This window comes from Prionailurus bengalensis, chromosome A1, assembly GCF_016509475.1.
Source record: "Prionailurus bengalensis isolate Pbe53 chromosome A1, Fcat_Pben_1.1_paternal_pri, whole genome shotgun sequence".
NCBI classification, from domain to species: Eukaryota; Metazoa; Chordata; class Mammalia; order Carnivora; family Felidae; genus Prionailurus; species Prionailurus bengalensis.
In genome coordinates this window covers 209,101,340-209,121,851 of record NC_057343.1, presented here as the reverse complement: position 1 = coordinate 209,121,851, position 20,512 = coordinate 209,101,340, and the positions used below count along the sequence as shown (strand labels likewise).

Genomic DNA, 20,512 nt, shown 5'->3' with positions numbered 1-20,512 from the left:
AGTTCACACCCTGCATCGGGCTCCGTGCAGACAGTGCGGAGCCTGCTTGGGATATTCTCTCTCTCTCTCTCTCAAAAATAAATAAACAGGGGCACCTGGGAAGCTCAGTTGGTTAAGCATCCAACTTTGGCTCAGGTCACGATCTCGTGGTTCATGAGTGCAAGCCCTGCATCGGGCTCCATGCTGACAGCTCGGAGCCTAGAGCCCACTTCGGATTCTGTGTCTCCCTCTCTCTCTGCTCCTCCCCTGCTTGCTTGCACTCTGTTTCTCACTCTCTCTCAAAAATAAATAAACATTTAAAAAAATTTTTTAAATACATAAATAAACAAATTAACTTTCTTGCCCCTCATATAATTTTCTCATGTTATATAAAAATACGTGCCAGGGGCGCCTGGGTGGCTCAGCTGGTTAAGCTGCTGACTTTGGCTCGTGTCATGGTCTTGCAGTCTGTGAGTCTGAGCCCCGCATCGGGTTCTGTGCTGACAGCTCAGAGCCTGGAGCCTGCTTTAGATTCTGTGTCTTCCTCTCTCTCTCTGCCCCTCCCCTACTCACGCTGTCTCTGTCTCTCAAAAATGAATGTTACAAAAAAATAATAGTAATAAAAAAAATACATGCCAGAATATTCCAAACTTCACAAAAGAAAATTTAACATGTATGTGCTTACTTCTCTAACTATGAAAAAAAATCTGCTCTATATAGAGCATTATTTCACATCACCATACTGAAAAAACAATTTTGGTACGCAGTGACTATATTTTATCCGTTTATACCTGTGAAATAAAGTCCAAGCCATATCCAATTATTAATTAAACATTTTGGAAAGATTAAAACAGTGGCACTCAAACTTTAATGTACACACAATTTATTTGAGAATCTTTATTAAAATGGAGATTCTGGTTCAGTAGGTCTAGGGTGGAGCTAAGCAGTACGTTTCAAACAAGCTTCAAGGTGATGCCAATGCTGCTGGTCTGTGGGTCACACTTTGAGTAGTACGGGCTAACATATATAATTATTCCCAAATTTAAAATGTAGCAGAACAATGTATATTTAGTAAACTAAAAAAAACAGTAATTTTTCCCAAAGGAACCATTCTGTTTCCTATTTATGGCATCACCTCAAATAACAGGCATTTTAGTGTTTCTAAGAGTTGGTTGTCCAGAATTACTTCAAAAACCTACCATCAATCAAAGTCAAGAATTCTTGGATTCTAACAAAGATCAAGTCAGTATTTATTGGGGATGAGGGCCCCTATGTTTATCCTAGGCTCTAATTGAGATCCAGAAAATGGACATAGAATATCAGGGAAAAGAGAGAGGAAGTTTTATTATTTCTCTAGAAATTATGGTTGTGCCTATGAAATGCCACACACACACACACACACTTATTAATTATAAACATTTATCATATATTATCACATAAAAATGAGTTATTATTAAAAAGGCAAAAGAAACACATGTGAAAAATCCTGAAGACTGGAAGGTGGACTTCTTAGTGACTGTTTTCTTTATTCTTTTCTGAACCTACCAAATTTTCTACAAGCAGCACATAATACTTCCATTATTCAAATACACTGTAATTAATAACACATAACAAAATCCATGAGCAGCAGCAGAGGAAAGCACTAATATTGGGTGATTCCCCAAGAATTTGTTAATGGTAGTTAAAAAGCATCGGAAATAAGTATAAGGAACAGAATTTTACATGATCATATTAATAAAGACTCAAGTTACTTACCTTAGTAAAGTTATTCAGATGGCCTAGTTTTCTCATATTTGATACTCCTTGCAATTTGGCCACATTTTGGAGAATCTCCCTTAAGTTGTCAGAAGGTTCTAGAAGAAAAGATAAGAGAATTTAACATAATTTTAAAAGAGTATTTTCCCAACCAAACACGTAAAACATGCAGTATTAAAATTCCACAACTTTGGCTCTTGGCTTAAAGTCTTACTCTCTATCTCAAATCCATCTACTTAGATGACTTCAAAGTCCATGTGGATGACTCATTAAATGACCTTCATGCCTCTACTCCATTCATATCTACGGTCCAACTCTGTGTATCTTCACCTGGAATTATTCATAACTACTAAATCTTAAATTTCAGCATCCCAACTATTACTTTTGGCTACAACATACAACAGACACCAAAAAAATACTGTCCTATTCAAATCAACCAAAAAACTGAACAAGATATATGAAACTACAGTTCTCAAAACATGGGACATCAGGAAGTAAAGAACAGTGATCCCTGAGAGATGAGAAACACACAAGTGTGCCCTACAATTGCCCCAGCTTACTGTCTTAAGAAAGTTTCCAGGCCGGAGTGCATGGGTGGCTCAGTGGGTTGAGCATCCGGTCTTGATTTCAGCTCTGGTCAAGATCTTGCTGTTCATGAAGTTGAGCCCCATGCTGGGCTCTGCGCTGATGGTGTGGAGCCTGTTTGGGATTCCCTCTCTCCCTCTCTCTCTGCCCCTCCACTGCTCGTGCTCACTTGCTCGCTCTTTCTCTCTCTCAAAATAAACATTTAAAAAAAGTTTCCAGGCCTTGCTGCTGAGAGGAGAAATCCAGGCAAGTATTCTAAGCTTTAAAGACAGAGCTCAGGATCCAAGGAAACCAAAAAGAATTAGAAAACAGGGCCTGACACAGAGAGAAACTCTGAAGATCGGAAACGGAACCCCTGAGGTAGTAGGTATAGCAGTGACTGGTGCATGTGTGTGAAGAAATTACTACTCAAAAGAATTAAAGGGAAGGGACCTTGCATGCACACATGACAGGGAGCAGTGCCTGTTCCTAACAGCCAGACTGAGAATCTGTATGGTTCACGTGCAGTGGTTAGAAAAGTCTTGGCTATGTAGTAGGGAACAATCAGGTAATAGACTAAACACTTCTTTTATCCCACATAACAAATCTTCAAAGCTAGACTTGAAAGAATTAAACTATTTCCAAATAATTAAACTGTCTCAAACCAGAACTCAAGATTTATAAGAATTAGAAAAAATATGAAGCATCTAACAAGGAAAAATTTACAAGGTTTAACAGTCAGTCAAAATTGATCAGACACTCAAAGAAGCAGGAAAATATGACCTATCATAGGCAGAAAAATTAATCAACACAAAATAACCCAGAACTGACAGAGATGTTAGAATTAGCAGAAAAGAACATTAAAACAATTTTTATAACTATAGTCTATATGTGCAAAAACTTAAGGAGAAGCATGAAAGGTGTAAAAATCATTCAAATTGAATTTCTGAAGATGAAAAGTAAGTCTAAATGAAAATATGTTTGATGAGAATAAATACATAATAACTTATAGATGGCAAGACCTGCCAACTTGAAATTATCCAAAATGTAATACAGAGAAAAAAGAAATAAATGAAAGAACATCAGTGAACTGAAGGACTTCAAGTAACACAATTACAAAATATATAACTGGAGTCCTCAAGGAAAGAAATGGGGGATAGAAAAGTTATTTGAAGAAATAATGGGTGAAAACTTTCCAAATTTGATGAAAATAAGCCAATAAACTCAAGAAGTTCAACCAATCTCAAGCACAAAACAGGAAGAAAACTAGACCACAGCACATCATAATCATTGCTCAAAACCACTGGCAGAGAAAATCTTAAAAGGAACCAGATTAAAAAAGACAAGTTACATGGAGAGGAGCAAAAAAGACTTCTCATGGGAAACAAGGCAAATGAGAAGACAGTAGAGTAACATCTTCAAAATACGGGGGGGGGGGGGGGGGGGGGGGGGGGAATGCTTTAAATATGTAAAAAACATTTTTAGCTCACTTGCTTTACAAAAACAGGCAAAGGCCAAATATGGCCCCATGGTTGGTAGTCCACCAACCAATTGGAATAGAGTGTCAATTTCCTCAGGTTGCTTGCTACAAGCTATTTTTCTATGAATATATTCATCATCCCATTTGTTTAAACAAAAGCACAATCTACAGAAGAAAAAAAAGAGCATCACATCGCTGATTTTTAAGAGCCATTATGACTGCCTTTGGGATTTTTATCTGTTAACACAACACCAAAGAACTATTTGTTTTGAATTACTGTTTTCCTCAGCAAATGAAACTGCATTGTCTTATTTTACATTTAGCTTGCATCTGCCTACTTTCCTCCATTCTGTTATACTGGGTGTTAGCCATGACAACCACAAATTGGTTAGTGCCAAACCACTAAGCACACTACAAATCCCAGCTATTTCCAAGCACTTTAAAATTGCTACATACGGAGATCATTCATTTGATTTTAGAGCATCTCCTACAAATTTTGGATACTTTTTTTTTTAATTCCAATATAATTCAATCTAATTTTAACTAGTTTAGTATACGTCTTTATAATTAGTGATTCTTTGAGGTTATCTTAAAAGTGGAATGAAAACAGCTCCCCACTGGGTAGAATCAGATCTACTAAAAAGAATTGCAAGTGACTGTGAATAAGTCAATGGTTAGTATTTAGTAGTATCTTTTCATTATTATAAATGGTACCTGGAGAGTTTAGGAAAAAATTGTAAGCCAATTGTATTAAAATGATTTAACTACATTTGAGAACTTTATACAAATATAATAACAACCCTCAAGGTAATTTAGAACCTACAGCAGTTTGCAAAATCAGAGTTAAGATCATTAAAGCCAGTGTGAAATTCACCTAATGGAAACATATAATCTAACCAGTTCACATCAATTTATAATTAGGTTTTCAGGCACCAAACAAAGCTTCACTGAAGTGACTATACAGTTACTACTATGTAATGAGCTGACAGGACCCACAGTTAAGACCATCAATCTGGAAAGCTATGTTCTTCACAAAAGCTTGTGGATTTCTAATTATTACCTACTTTCTAGGTACAAACTGGAGACATTTTTCAAAAACCACTATCTTGCTACAAAAATAGAATCTCTTACTTGAGTTCATTCATTCAACAAATATTATTTAAACATCTATTAGAGTCAAGTACTATTTTAGGTAGTGAAAATACACCCGTGAGGAAGAGTGATCCCTTTTTAATGAAAACTGACAATAGCAACAAAAAAAAATCTCCATGCACGCAATGTAAAAATTGACAGGTGGTGAGAAGTCAACACTGGATCAAATGTTTACCAAATGAATAATGATATAAATAATGATATAAAATGAACCTAACACACTAATAATATAGATATTACAGATCAAAATGAACTAGCCTTTCTCCTTCCTCACTGCTTTCTTTTACATAATTAATTCCCAGGAACCCCAACTGCAGACAACTTTCAAAGTTTCTTCATAACATATTTGCTGAAAAACAGAAGCTGTTTCCTCCCAGATACTATGCTACTTCCCAAACCAATTCAAAATAGTTTTGGGGCATTTCAGATAAAATACCATGTAATGTCATGTGCTAGAACATTCTCATAGAAAGATCAGGTTAGGGGCACCTGGGTGGCCCAGTGGTTGAACGTCTGTCCAACTCTTGATTTTCACTCAGGTTGTGATCCCAGGGATTTGGGATCAGGCCCCCTGTCAGGCTGAGCGTGGAGCTTGCTTAAAATATTCATTCTCTCTCTCTCTCTCTCTCTCTCTCTGCTTAACATATTCTCTCTCTGTCTCTTTCCCCCTCTGCCCCTCTCCCCAGCTCACTGCATCTCTCTCTCTAAAATTAGAAGGAGGAGGAGGAAGAGGAGGACAGGGAAGGGGAACGGGAAGGAAAAATATCAAGTTAACGTTGCCCCCGGAAATTAAATGAGAAATCCCTGGTTTCTTCCTTACCTGCCAGATCAGGAATCTGCAAACTTTTTCTGTAAAGATCCAGACAGTATTTTAAACTTTGCAGGCCATAAAGTCTCTGTTGCAACTACTCAACTCTGCTGTTGTACCAAGAAAGCAATTGTAGAAAATACATGAATGAATGAATGTGTTTATTTCAATAAAGCGAACTTGGCTCACATAATTTGGTGCTGTAATTTGGCAACTCCTGTGCTAGATAGTCAGAACTTAACACTAGAAAGAATAATGAGCAAGCTGAGATCAATGTGTTGCTTTATTGGGGATTGGGGAAGATGGAGAAGAAGCAAAAAGAAATTTAAGGCGTTTACCTCTTTTTATTTATTCCTACTCCCACTTAATGTTTCCAATTTAACTTCTCCAAAACTACCTACTGATAACAGTGCTATGTGAGAAGTATAAAGAACAAGTGAGATAATTTACTAGTATATTCCCAGAAGCCTTGATGTTTAGGAAACCCACAGCAGTGTAAGGGGGAAAAAAATGTGGCTAGCTGACAATGATGACAAACCATTCAAAAGCAAGGAAGCAAAACATAAAAAAAAAAAAAAAAAATTAGTAGAATTACAGTGGCTCTTTTCATCTTATTGTGTAACTGGTAAGTCTTATGAGTGTTCCTGACAAATCTCTCTAGAGGTAATGAAATGACTGCATTCAACTCTAAGTATCCAGCAATTTAGTATTATATAAACCCATATACATAGAGATACATATATACAGAAAAACAATAAACAAATCTTTTACCTATATCTATATATCTACCGACAGGTATATACACAATCATTCCCTTCTAGTTCAATTCTCCATACAGGTACACATGTGTATGTACATGCACATATGTATATGTATTTACGTGTGAATAAACATGCATTTATTTTTAAGTGTTTTCAATATTTACTTTGAAACATGCTGCAATAAACTTTATATACATATATCTTTACCTGTCAGTAAATACACAACATAAAACTGACTTTTAATTTAGGTTTGGGGCACCTGGGTGGCTCAGCTGGTTAAGTGTTGACTTGCTCAGATCACGATCTTGTGGTTGGTGGGTTTCAGCCCCACCTGGGGCTCTGCGCTGACAGCTGAGAGCCTAGAGCCTGCTTGGGATTCTGTGTCTCCCTCTCTCTCTCTGCCCCTCCACCACCCCCCCCCCCCGCCCCTGCTCACACTCTCTCTCCCTCTCAAAAAAATAAACACTAAAAAAATTTAAATAGGGGTGCCTGTGTGGCTCAGTCAGTTAAGCGTCCAACTTTGGCTCAGGTCATGATCTCACGGTCCGTGGGTTCAAGCCCCGCATCGGGCTCTGTGCTGACAGCTCAGAGCCTAAAGCCTGCTTCAGATTCTGTGTCTCCCTCTCTCTCTACCCCTCTTCAGCTCACACACACTCTCTCTCTCTCTCAAAAACAAATAAACTTAAAAATAAATAAATAAAATTAAATTAAAAAATTTTAAATAAATTTAGGTTCAAATGCACAGTAAATTAATGACCAAAAACTACTGGCATCCAGCTATTTGGGTAAACAACTATGGAATAAAAAAGAACTAGATTCAACTCCAGTTTATTCACCTACAAACCATGTAGGCTAAATTACTTAATCTCATGGGCATCCATTTTTTCCTATGTATAGTGAAAATACTAATTACCTACCTTGAAAGCATTGTTACAAGAAGTGAGGTGCTTAGCAGTGTCTAGCCCATAACAAACACTTAAGAAACATAGCAACTATAACTGAAAGTTACTATTTTTTCAGTAAAAACAATTTTTATGGGTCATACGAAAATTAGGCAGTTAGCCCAAGCAAATGTTTAACTTGCACATTACCGTGTCTAAATTAACGAACTTTTGTTTTATGTTTTAGGGCATTAATTTTATGATCCAAGATTTGCTCATTTTTAAAGTGGAAACTTATTTTATTTGCCTTCTTGAAAATATCAAACGGGGCGCCTGGGTGGCTCAATCGGTTGAGCAACCGACTTCGGCTCAGGTCATGATCTCACGGTTTGTGAGTTCGAGCCCCACATCGGGCTCTGTGCTGACAGCTCAGAGCCCGGAGCCTGCTTTTGATTCTGTGTCTCCCTCTCTCTGTCCCTCCCCCACTCATGCTCTATCTCTCTCTGTCTCAGAAATAAATAAACATTAAAAAAAATTATAAAAAAGAAAATATCAAACAGGAATTAGAAGTGGGAGCAGAGAAAACAATATTCTCTGTGATTTATTTGTGAATACACATGAAAAATGCTAATAAGCAACTAGCTAGAAAAGTTAGGTGCATAAGAATTTAATATAACAAAATTAAACATGACTATATGAATCTTTTATGTACTTAATATCTTTATTATTACCTATGATTATTGAAAGCAGACATAATGATTAAAAATAATGGGAATTAGTATAGTTGGTATTACCTTGCAAAAGCCAAGGGCAAATCTGTCCCCCTCCACTAGCCAAGACACTGGGAGTATATCTTCTCACCCCTACCCACAGGTCCAAAAGTTGAGGAAGAACTGCTTCAAGTTCTCTAACATTTCCTGTAACTCTAACAATTATTAATATCAAAGAGATAGAATTTAGTAGGGAAAGGATATATTCTGCTAACAGCATCCTGGGAAAAGGACCTTCCTTTTACCTGTACTGCAGAGGAACTCAGAACTTCCCAAAAGAGCCTGTTGAACCTTTGTATACTTTTTCTTATACCACTCACAAAATATACCCCTTTCGAACTTTCCTCATTTGTTCTGGTATAACCATATGGAATGCAAAACAAGTACTACTGTCTTTCACATACTGAAAACAATCATATTTCCTCTCTGTAGCAGATAATAATCTTTTAATCACTGACATATTTTGAATATAAAAACTGTAGTAGAGATGTGCAAGGAAAATCTATCAATTACTACTGCCAATAAATCAGTTTAATTATAATCTTAACTGTCAAGTTTATCATACTAAAAACTGAAAGTTTTCACTTAGGGCTATTTTACAAGTATGATAGACACGAAGCACCTCTTGAAAGGGAATGATTTGGACAGAGGCAGGAGTACAGTGGTCAGCAAGATGACACTAGGTTTCTTTAGCCTGGCCTGGACTGGCCTTTGTCTACCCAACTTGGGGAAAAATCCTTCTCCCTCTCAAAGTCTGGCTCAGATGTATAAAGGTTTTCCCTAACCTAAAGCTCCCTTCTTTATGTTCCCATGACACATTCTTCATACCACTATCGCAGCAGTTACGGCAGCCTATCTATATCTGATCTGTCTGGCTTCCAATTTACACCTATTGTTCTACTATAATTATCAATACCACCTCCTTTCACTCTGTAAAGGATCCTATGTTATATTATAAATGATATGATTACTGTAATTATAAACTTCAACTATTGTTAATAGGATTTCCTTACAACTAGATCTGTCCTCTATTTCTCTTTCCAAGAGAGTAGAATAGTTTTGCTGGGTTCTTGTTCCGGTGTCCTACTTGTATCGTGACGGCAGGAAAAGCAAAGGTGACTTCTGCTGTAACATTCTGAGATAGTCTTCCCAATGGCCCAGGGATTCAGATCTCTTTCCCTCCACTTCAATTCTGGATTTTCAAGTTACCTCACCTCACACTTTTCTCTTCCTATTTATTCAAAAATACATCTTCCTTTCTATAATTCCAAAAAGAATTGCTCATTTTGAATGATTTCAAGGGGAAAAGATTTATATATTACTGAAGGAGAAGGGAGGTTCTTGTTGAAGGTTATCATTGCTACCATTGACTTGATAAATTAAATACATGACATCTACCAGTTCACTGATGTGATTGGTTTATAATGTTAGGAACAAAAACCATGTTTTTGTTGGTTTCTTACATGTTTAATTGGTTTATTACAAACATGTTATAACTGTAAGATATAGGCCAGGATTGATTAAGGTATAGAACATGAAAAAGTCGGCTAGAAAGTGTCAAATGATTCATTTGAACAGAACTTCTATTAAAAGATATATGAATATATAATCTTAATAATTACAGTTATATATTCTACAGGCTTTATTTCAAATCATTCTTTGAATAAACTATAAATAAAATTAATATAAATCGCTTAAATTATTTTTAAGTTAAACTTTAAATAATAGCCTATTCTTCCAAAAGTTCCCAAAGAAAAAAAATTCTAATATTAAGATTATATAATGGGAGGGGCGCCTGGGTGGCGCAGTCGGTTAGGTGTCTGACTTCAGCCAGGTCACGATCTCACGGTCCGTGAGTTCGAGCCCCGCGTCAGGCTCTGGGCTGATGGCTCAGAGCCTGGAGCCTGTTTCCGATTCTGTGTCTCCCTCTCTCTCTGCCCCTCCCCCGTTCATGCTCTGTCTCTCTCTGTCCCAAAAATAAATAAACGTTGAAAAAAAAAATTAAAAAAAAAAAAAGATTATATAATGGGAATAATATAGCAGCAGCACAGGCTTCTCCTTTAGATTACATTTAGCCATTTTATTACTTACATAATTAAAAATACAAATGTATTCCATAAAGCATAGCTTTGACCTATCCTGGAAGTAGTTCTGTATGTAGATTTCTAAGTTTCATTCAATTGTACATTTCAGTGATCACTATATGCCATATACTGTGCCAACTGCTGGGTGAGGAATGTTAATAAACATAAGATATAAGATATGGTCTCAGCCCTAGAGACCAAAATTAAATGAGAAAATAAAGTAATATAACACAGAGGTTGGTAAAGTAATATAACAGAGGTTGGTAATAAATATTATGGGAACAAAAGAAGGGTGCCTGACAGGCTTCACTAGACGGTGAGACAAGTGAGGACAGGAAACCTATCTTTTTCACACATGCAACCTTGGCCTCTGACACAATCCCAGACACATGGTGGGTTTTCAATAAACACTGGTTGAAAGAAAGACTGAAAAAGGCAGACGGATGGCAAATAGTCGTATGTGAGGGGTGCCTGGGTGGCTCAGTCAGTCGGGCATCTGACTTCAGCTCAGGTCATGATCCCACAGTCTGTGAGTTCGAGCCCCGTGTCAGGCTCTGTGCTGACAGCTCAGAGCCTGGAGCCTGCTTCAGATTTTGTGTCTCCCTCTCTCTCTGCCCCTCCCCTGCTCATGCTCTGTCTCTGTCTCAAAAATAAATAAAAACATTAAAAAAAAATTTTTTTAAGTAGTTATGTGAACAACATGGAAACATGAAGAAGTGCTATTTTCCTCAAGGAACAGCAAGAAATCCTATACTCCCAGAAAACAAGATGATCGGGAAGAATAAGGGAAAGTGAAGATGCATTACAATGGCCTGTTGAAATATACTAAGAAAGTTAGATACCTTTGGACAAAAGGTATTTACTAAGAAAAACACTTATGCAAGTAGATGGCATATCAGCTCTGTGTTTTAGAAAGACAACTTTGGGAAACAGACTGTAGGAAGGAGAAAGGCAAGTATAAACAGAGGTTACAAATTCTTCCATGCAAGAAACTTCATCAGTAATGAATCAGATGGTCAGAAAGGTAGAGGATTAGAGGCAGGAGGAAAGGTAGAGGAAGGAGCTAAGAATAAATCCAGGTTTCTCAAGTGGGTAACCTAGAAAATCCTAGAGCCAGTGCAGATTTAGGGAATAATTTTTTACTATTTGTAGTAATAAGTGTATGCACCAAAAACAAGCAACAACAACAAAAAATACCTCATAATGTTGTATGTTAAAATGATGAAGCAAAATAACTGGCTATTTGGCCTGCATACAAAAGAAACTTACAGGCCAATGGTTTTCAAACTTGTGTTCTAAGAAATACATGAGTTATAATAGGAAACACTGATTCCAGAGCCAAGTATGCCTAGAAAGGGACCCACAGTAATGTGCATTTACAAGAGGTATCCCAATGATCCTTATACACACTACAACATGCTAGAAAGACTGCCAGAATGTTATGTGACTCGATTCTGATACCTTTTGGATTATTTGATCTGAACTCTAAGAGATAAAAAACTACTTTATGAAATATGCTTCTGTATCATTTTCAAATAAGAATGTTACAATATGAAACAAACAACACCCCCCCAGACAAAACAAATTACTAATACATATAGAGAACATGCAATATCATACTATATTTTTACATGAACAATCTCTTTTAATGTCCACACCAATCAGATAAGGTAGGTTACTATTATAACATCTTCACGGTAAGAAATGAGTCTTAAAGAGACAGTAGTTGCCTCAAGTTACATAAATACCAGAACTGACAATAGAATTTGAACCTAAGCAATCTAATGTCTGCCCTTATTCCACAGTATACATACAATCACTCTACAGTCATTATACTGCCTTTTATAGGATAATGTCTGTTCAGTATACATAGCAGTTTGTAATTACACATTTATTTATCTGACTGATACTTCTCTCCCCACACTCTAAGTCTGCTTTAGTTCACCACTGTGTCATCCTAATACCTAGAACAATGGTTGACACACTAGTAACCACTTTGAAAAAATTACTGAATATACTGTTCAGAAAAAAATTCATAAAAACTTTAAAATATACCAAGCTCTGTTTCCTGATCTACGTACTAGTTTCACAAGTGTGTCAATCTGTGAAAATTCACTGAGCAATACACACGTAATGTATCTATTCTCTCTCAGTATAATTTAACAAAGTTAAAAAATAAAAATAAAAATAAAAACAAAAACAGATTTGTTATATTATCAGATATCACAGACTACATTTATTCTCCATTAACAGTAAACAGGAATTTGTTACCTTGATTTTTCACAATCTGCCATTTATAACAAAAGAAGTCCTCATGTCAGAACTGTGAATATTAAAATGCAAGAATTTACAAGGTAATACTATCTTATGATTAACTGTAGCAACAGCTATAGTACAGATGTTTGTAAAAGAGGAACAAATAAAGAAGATCATGTTGCTTTAAAACATAGCTATTTTACAACTCTGAGGACAAAAAAAAAAAAAAAAAAAGGAAGTTATTCCCTTTAACCTAACCAAAATATCTTGCTATTGCTCTGAAGAGGAATCTGTAAGAATCTATTTAATACAATTGACAAGGTAACTATCTTTTTTGCCCATTCAAATTTGTCAAATACAAATGTTTTAAATGACATTGCCTAGGAATACAAAAACAAAGAAAAAGGTAGATATTCAAGCCTGTTCTCTCCCTTCAGAAAAATCACCTTCCTGGTTCTCCTCTGCTCTTCTCCCCACACTTCCAAACACTGTATTTATATTCATGGCAGTGTTAGAAATCACGTTCTGGGATGCAATAGGTGGATAAACATCTAAAGCCTAACTATTTACCTTCCCTAATAGTCCTGTAATCACTCCATCATTATCTATTTTTACATGGTAAATGATTTGTGAATTTATAAAGATTTTCCCGTAAAGACGATTCAGGTGTTTGAGGTAAAAAAAAAAAAAAAAAAGGAGAAAGGCTGCTTGACAGGGAAAAGAAAAAAAAAAAAGTATGATGTGCTTTCTTAGAGTTCATCTCTTTCCCTTCCTCACAATAAAATTCCACATCAGTGGAATACTTGGGTTTATAACACAGTAATGAGGTATGTGTGGAAGAGAACTGTAACCATACTCCCAAAGCACTTTACTTTGTGCACAAGTACAAAGTATACACAAGTATATACCATGCACAGAAGACATCCACCAGTCTACAGAAGTGGCTGTCATTCAACGATTTCTGTCGTGACATTTACTTTAATGTCATTTTTTTGTCAGAAAAATATGAAAAATACTGTCTGCAATAGAGCATTTTCTAAGATAGTAAAACTAAAAGCAATAACTATATTAAAAATACAATCACTGGATGTTGTACTGTAATTTCTATGTCTTAATTTACTATATTTACAAAGATATTTGTAAAATTATTAGATTTCCACAGTACCCTAATGAGGAAATCTTATATTATATGAGAAAGATCCTGTTTGTCTTTGAAACAATTCACTATGTAAATAAGCCTGTAAAAGAATAGAACAGCTGGGCCTAAGGCGTAGACAATTAATTGTGATATACACCCAGCCTGTTAGAATTATTTAGAAGTTAGTTGTACATTTTGCTTGTACGGCTACTTTCATGTTTCTATTTTTCTCTATAAAACATGACTATTTATAGTTCAGAGCAATTGTCTGACAGGTGGCTTCTATGAATGTAATGAAGGGCTTCTTCACTCTCAGAAACTGATAAAGGATGGAGAAAAAAAAAAAAAAAAAAGAGGTTAGAGTGGGAGAGAGCCAAAGCATAAGAGACTGTTAAAAACTGAGAACAAACTGAGGGTTGACGGGGGTGGGAGGGAGGAGAGAGTGGGTGATGGGTATTGAGGAGGGCACCTTTTGGGATGAGCACTGGGTGTTGTATGGAAACCAATTTGTCAATAAATTTCATATATTAAAAAAAAAAAAAGAAACTGATAAAGGAGCAAAAGGGTAAAAATTCACTTTGGCTGCAGGACATTTTAGTGTGGGTTAGAAATCTATTGCAGTGTTATTACCTAACATTTCCATTTGTATTCCTGATTCTCCATTTTATCACATTCTAGTATTTCTACCATTAGTTACTATTTCTCATTCATCTCTTTCACTAACTCTTTTAACCTATCTTCAAACAAAACAAGACATGCTTCTGCCACTCTTCCATTTTTGAAGTAACATAACTTCTTTTAACATATCTCTGAACTTCAAGTTAATTTATTCTTACCTCATCATCTCCTAAACATCATCAATCTAGGTCAGTGTTCCACTAAAAGTTGTTCTCAAGTTTACTACTTGCCCTAATGCAAGGGTTTTTTCTCAGCTCTTCAAACTCCTTGACTTTTCCATTACAGTACTGGCCAATATGATAGCCAAATCTACCTTCTGTCCCTTGGTTTCTATAATTATACTGTCTTGGCCCTCCTTCATAACTATTTCTCACTGTTCCTTGTGTGTCCCTTTGTCTGTATTCTTCCTCCTGCTTCATATCCTTTAACATGACCTAAAGTTGTATCCTTTGCCCTCTGGTTTCTCTTTTCATCGTCTCCCTAACTATAACAAACTCAGTTTTCATTTTTTTTTTTTTTTACTTAATATGAAATTTATTGTCAAATTGGTTTCATACAACACCCAGTGCTCAGTTTTCATTTTTTAAGTAAACAATGCCCCAAATTTTCAATTCTAGATTTCATCTTCAAATAGAGCACCATAGCTCAGTCTCTGGTGGTCTGTCTACCTCAAATTCATTATGTCCAATAATCAAATTAATTTAAACATCAAAAAAGAAAAAACAAAAAACTTCCCCAAACTTCCTTTTTCAGGAAACAGTAATAGTCTTAACTAGGAAGTTATACCCAGGTAGTTACCAAATATCTTAAGTGTATGTATCCTAAGCATCTCTTATAGAGACTATCTCCCAACAGACTCCTGTTTTAATATACTACTAAGTTCTGAATCAGTGATTTGCAGATATTGCCATATTTAGCAGTATGTTTTTATGGTTAAGTAAAATCATTTCTATACACCAAACAAGACACAACTCACCTAAAATTATGAAAACAAAAACATACTGGCTAATCTGGAGTCCCATGCATGAAAAGAAACACATGAAAAATTAACCTTTTCAGGGGTGCCTGGGTGGCGCAGTCGGTTACGCATCCGACTTCAGCCAGGTCACGATCTCGCGGTGGGTGAGTTCGAGCCCCGCGTCAGGCTCTGGGCTGATGGCTCAGAGCCTGGAGCCTGTTTCCGATTCTGTGTCTCCCTCTCTCTCTGCCCCTCCCCCGTTCATGCTCTGTCTCTCTCTGTCCCAAAAATAAATAAACGTTGAAAAAAAAAATTTTTTTAAAAAAAGAAAAAAAAGAAAAATTAACTTTTCATCAACATTGATGAATGATAATTTTAGGGGGTCTTGGTGGCTCAGTTGGTTAAGTGTCAGACTCCTGGGGTGCCTGGGTGGCTCAGTCGGTTGAGCGTCTGACTTCAGCTCAGGTCATGATCTCACCACTTGTGGGTTCGAGCCCCGCGTCGGGCTCTGTGCTGTTAGCTCAGAGCCTGGAGCCTGCTTTGGATTCTGTGTCTCCCTCTCTCTCTGTCCCTCCCCTGCTCATGCTTTGTCTCTGTCTCAAAAATAAATTAATAAAAACATTAAAAAAAAAAAAAAGTGTCAGACTCCTGATTTCAGCTCAGGTCATGATCTCAGAGTTCACGAGTTCAAGTCCCACATCAGGTTCTGCGGTGACCGTGAGGAGCCTGCTTTGGATTCTCTCTGCCCACATACACTCTCTCTCTCTCAAAATAAATACGTAAACTTAAAAAAAAAAAAGTTTAAAAACTGATCATTTTAATCAGGCAAAAATAAAATACATAATTAATGTGTATAAGTGTAAACAAGTCCTCTAATTACAAGTTTTCTACTTGTTATTCTTCCCTACATTGTACTTGAACATTCATAAAAAATTACATAATACCAATAATCAAAATCTAAAAGCAAATTTACAAAGTCTCTTTGAATTAACCTTTCAAAGCTTTGACCTACTATAAATGAAACCAGTATACTGTATCTCTTTGGTTACATCTTGCATGAACAGGAGGTTTGAATATGATCTACTAACTGCTAATTCTTTTTATATTTATTTATGCATTCTGATAATGCTTTTGAGACATCTGTTTTCTATATTTCCACTAAAGGACCACAATGTTTCACTTGAAAACCTGGGGTCAGATAAAGTTAGGAATTCAAATATTTTTATTTTAAAATGTAGTATTTACCAGAGATGCACTATCCCCTGAAAGGTCAGAGGCAACATTGCCTACTCCCCCACGGTAGGATTTTTTAGGTGAAAGATGTGAGCAGACACGCTGAGATAATACAAATTCTGGTCAGGTTTTGTTGTCAAATGAGTTTAGGTCAGGTTAGGTTTCCTCAGGTCAAGTTATTCATGAAAATGAAAATAGTTTTCACTTTGAGAATTTTTGGCTTTTCAAAGTTGTGGCTAAGAGACTGTAGCACTATACAATTAATACTACCAACATTCCAGACCCTGCACTCTTTTCTACAAGTTACTGCCACTATCACTTTTTCCATATTCCCAACAACACAAATTTGTGGTAATACTGATGTATAAATTTTCTCTTTACTCAAGTTTGATAAAGTTGAACGAGAAATAAACCATATTACTCCAGAAATAACTACTTTTGGTCAGCACAGGGAATTTAACCCCAGAAAAAAAAGAAAAATCCTACTATTCAAAATAAAAACTTGTTTAGGATAAAAATACAAATGAAAAGAAGGACTTCTAGCCTTCAGAGCAACTACCTGGTTATTGAAGTGTATCTGTGAACTACCGACACGTGTACTACCTGAATGCTGTTAGAAATGCAGAATGTTGGGCCCTCCTGTACCTACTGAATCTGACTCTTCATTGAAACAAAATCCTTGGGTGCTTCATTTGTACATTTACACAGAAAAAAATGAACCTAGCAGGCCTGACTGCTTTTCCTTTAAAAGGGTTGCTGACCTCGGGGCGCCTGGGTGGCGCAGTCGGTTAAGCGTCCGACTTCAGCCAGGTCACGATCTCGCGGTCCGTGAGTTCGAGCCCCGCGTCAGGCTCTGGGCTGATGGCTCAGAGCCTGGAGCCTGTTTCCGATTCTGTGTCTCCCTCTCTCTCTGACCCTCCCCCGTTCGTGCTCTGTCTCTCTCTGTCCCAAAAATAAATAAACGTTGAAAAAAAAAATTTTTTTTTAAATAAATAAATAAAAAAAAATAAAAGGGTTGCTGACCTTCCAAAGTTGGCCCTTGGCTGGCATCTGGAAACAAATGTGGGGAAGGTTCCCACCACCTTACCTGATAAGAGTGGCTCACGGGGCCTAAACAGTTTACACAAGCAATATGGTTTATGCTGAATACCTGCTTTCCTTCTGTGGGTCTGCAATGTTGCTGCCTGCCAGGCAGAAGGTGCCTACTTGACAAGTCCTCAAAAAACCCTGGGTATCTAACAAACTCCCTGGTGGACAATATTTCACTTGCTCTCATAATTTGCTGCTGGGGAGAACGACTTCACCAGAAGATACTAGAAGCCTGTACCTGGTTTCTCCTAACTTTACCCAATGTAGTTTTTCCATTTGCTGATTTTGCTTTGGATCCTTTTGCCATAATGAGCTCTAGCAAATTATGAAACCTGTGAGTGATCTTGAGGACCTCCAATACAACATTAAAGTTTGAGAAACACTGCTCTAGAGCTTAAGTGCAGGACTTGAGGATGATGGCTTACCCTTGGGCCAGTGAAAGATAAGAAATCCATCTTGTACAAAATCAGATCTTAGAAAAGACTACTCTCCTATGGGGGTGCCTGGATGGCTCAGTCAGTTAATCATCTAACTCTTGATTTTGGCTCAGGTCATGATCTCACAGTTCGTGAGTTCAAGCCCCACATCAGGCTCCGTGCTGACAGCACAGAGCCTGCTTGGGATTCTCTCTCCCTCTCTCCCTGCCGCTCCCTCTCTCTGTCTCTCAAAATAAATAAACATTAAAAACAAAAAAAAAGACTACTTCCCTAGGAAAAAGTGTGAATTGGAAGAACACGCAACCAACAGAGATAGACAGCAAAAAAAAAAAACCCACCTCTGGGTAAACATAGCGTATGTTTTGAAAACAAAGATTTCTCTTGAGATTTTGAAGCCGCTGTACAAAGCTCTGGAACTTAGATATATGTACTTCTGCATTGTCCAAAAAAATTCCAACATGAGAATTTTAATTTAAAGTAGCCCCTTGTTGAATATACAATGGGAAAAAAACAGTCTCTTCAACAAATGGTGTTGGGAAAACTGGACAGCTACCTATGAAAGAATGAAACTGAACCACTTTATTTCACCGTACACAAAAATAAACTCAAAATGGATTAAAGACCTAAATGTGAGGCCTGAAACCATAAAAATCCTTGAAAAGAACACATGCAATAACATCTCTGACAATGGCCATAGCAATATTTTTCTAGATATGTTTCCTGAGGCAAGGAAAATAAAAGCAAAAGAGACTATTGGGACTACATCAAAATAAAATGTTTCTGCACAGCAAAGGAAACAATCAACAAAACCAAAAGACAACCTACTGGATGGGAGAAGATATTTGCAAAGGGCATATCCAATAAAGGGTTAGTATCCAAAATATATAAAGAACTGATACAACTCAACACCAAAAAACCAAATAATTCCAATTAAAAAATGGACAGAAGACATGAACAGACGTTTCTCCAAAGAAGACACACAGACGGCCAACAGACACATGAAAAGATGCTCAAAATCATTCATTACCAGGGAAACGCAAATCAAAACTACAATGAGATCACCTCACACTTGTCAGAATGGCTAAAATAAAAAACACAGGAAAAAAAGTGTTGGCGAGGATGTGGAGAAAAAGAAACCCTCTTGCACTATTGGTAGGAATGCAAACTGGTACATCCACTGTGGAAAACAGCAGGGAGGTTCCTCAAAAAATTAAAAATAGAACCACCGTATGATTTAGTAATCATACTACTGGGTATTTACTCAGAAAATGCAAAAACGCTAATTCAAAGGAAAATATACACCCTTATGCTTATTGCAGAATTATTTATAATAGCCATACTATGGAAACAGCCCAAGAGTCCACTGATAGGTAAATGGATAAAGAAGACAGAAGATATATATATGTATGTGTATTGATATAATGGAATACATATGTGTGTATATACAATGGAATATTATTCAGCCATTAAAAATGAAATCTTGTCATTTGCAACAACATGGCTAGAGCTAGAGAATATAATGCTAAAGTGAAATAAGTCAGTCAGAGAAAATTACCATATGTTCTCACTCATGTGGAATTTAAGAAACAAAACAAATGAGGGGCGCCTGGGCAGCTTCATCAGTTAAGAATCCAATTCTTGATTTTGGTTCAAGTCATGAGCTCACAGTTGCTGAGTTTGAGCTGCATAGAGTCTGCTTGGGATTCTGTCTCCCTCTTTCTACCCATCCCCCCATAAATAAACATAAAAAAGGAAACAAAACAAAGGAGCAAAGGAAAATAGAGAGAGAGAGTGAAAAAAAACAAGGAACAGACTCTTACCTATGGAAAACAAACTGATAGTTACCAGAGAGGAGGAGGGTCACAGAGTACACTTACGTAACATCATGAAAAAAATAAAATTTTTAAAAACTTGAATGAAATAAACTAGTCCTTGGTCTCCTGTATTCCCAGGCAACAGCCAAAGCAAACCCAACCATCGACCAGCCCCATAACCCAACCAGGTAATCACCATCTGCCTGGGTAACCTAACAAATTTAAGTGCACAAGCAAAAATCACAAACACAGAAGGAAACTTGAAAATAAGCTATTATAAACAGAAACAAACAGCAAAACAATATAAAAAGACTTAAAATGTTAGAATTATCATATACATACTAACAATGAAATAATAATGTTTTATATATCTAAAGCACGGGGCAGGGGGTACTGGCAAATTTGTTCCATAAAGGGTCAACTGCAAATATTTTAAGCTTTGAAGGCCACTCGATCTCTGTCACAACTGCTTAATTCAGCAGTTGTAGTATCAAAGCAGCCATAGAGCATGACTATATCATGCAGCATTTGCTAACCATATTTGCAAGATTTGCAAGCCATAACTTACAAACCTCAAATTTAAAAAAAAGGATTGAAAATACAAGATTCAAGAGAGCACTTATTAAAAATAGTTACAAACATCCAAGCAGAATTTCTTGACATAATTATCATGAT

At 36.6% G+C, this 20,512-nt stretch overlaps 1 protein-coding gene across 6 annotated transcripts in view; it reads right to left on the bottom strand.

Annotated features, from left to right (window-relative positions):
- The window catches only part of RICTOR (RPTOR independent companion of MTOR complex 2), a 123,699-nt gene that overhangs the window by 80,857 nt on the left and 22,330 nt on the right, over positions 1-20,512 (bottom strand). For all 6 annotated transcript variants that reach the window (XM_043599551.1, XM_043599566.1, XM_043599557.1 and 3 more), the window contains one exon: positions 1,735-1,832. In XM_043599551.1, coding sequence (XP_043455486.1) covers positions 1,735-1,832 — 98 coding nt within the window. The remainder of the gene's footprint in view (positions 1-1,734; positions 1,833-20,512) is intronic.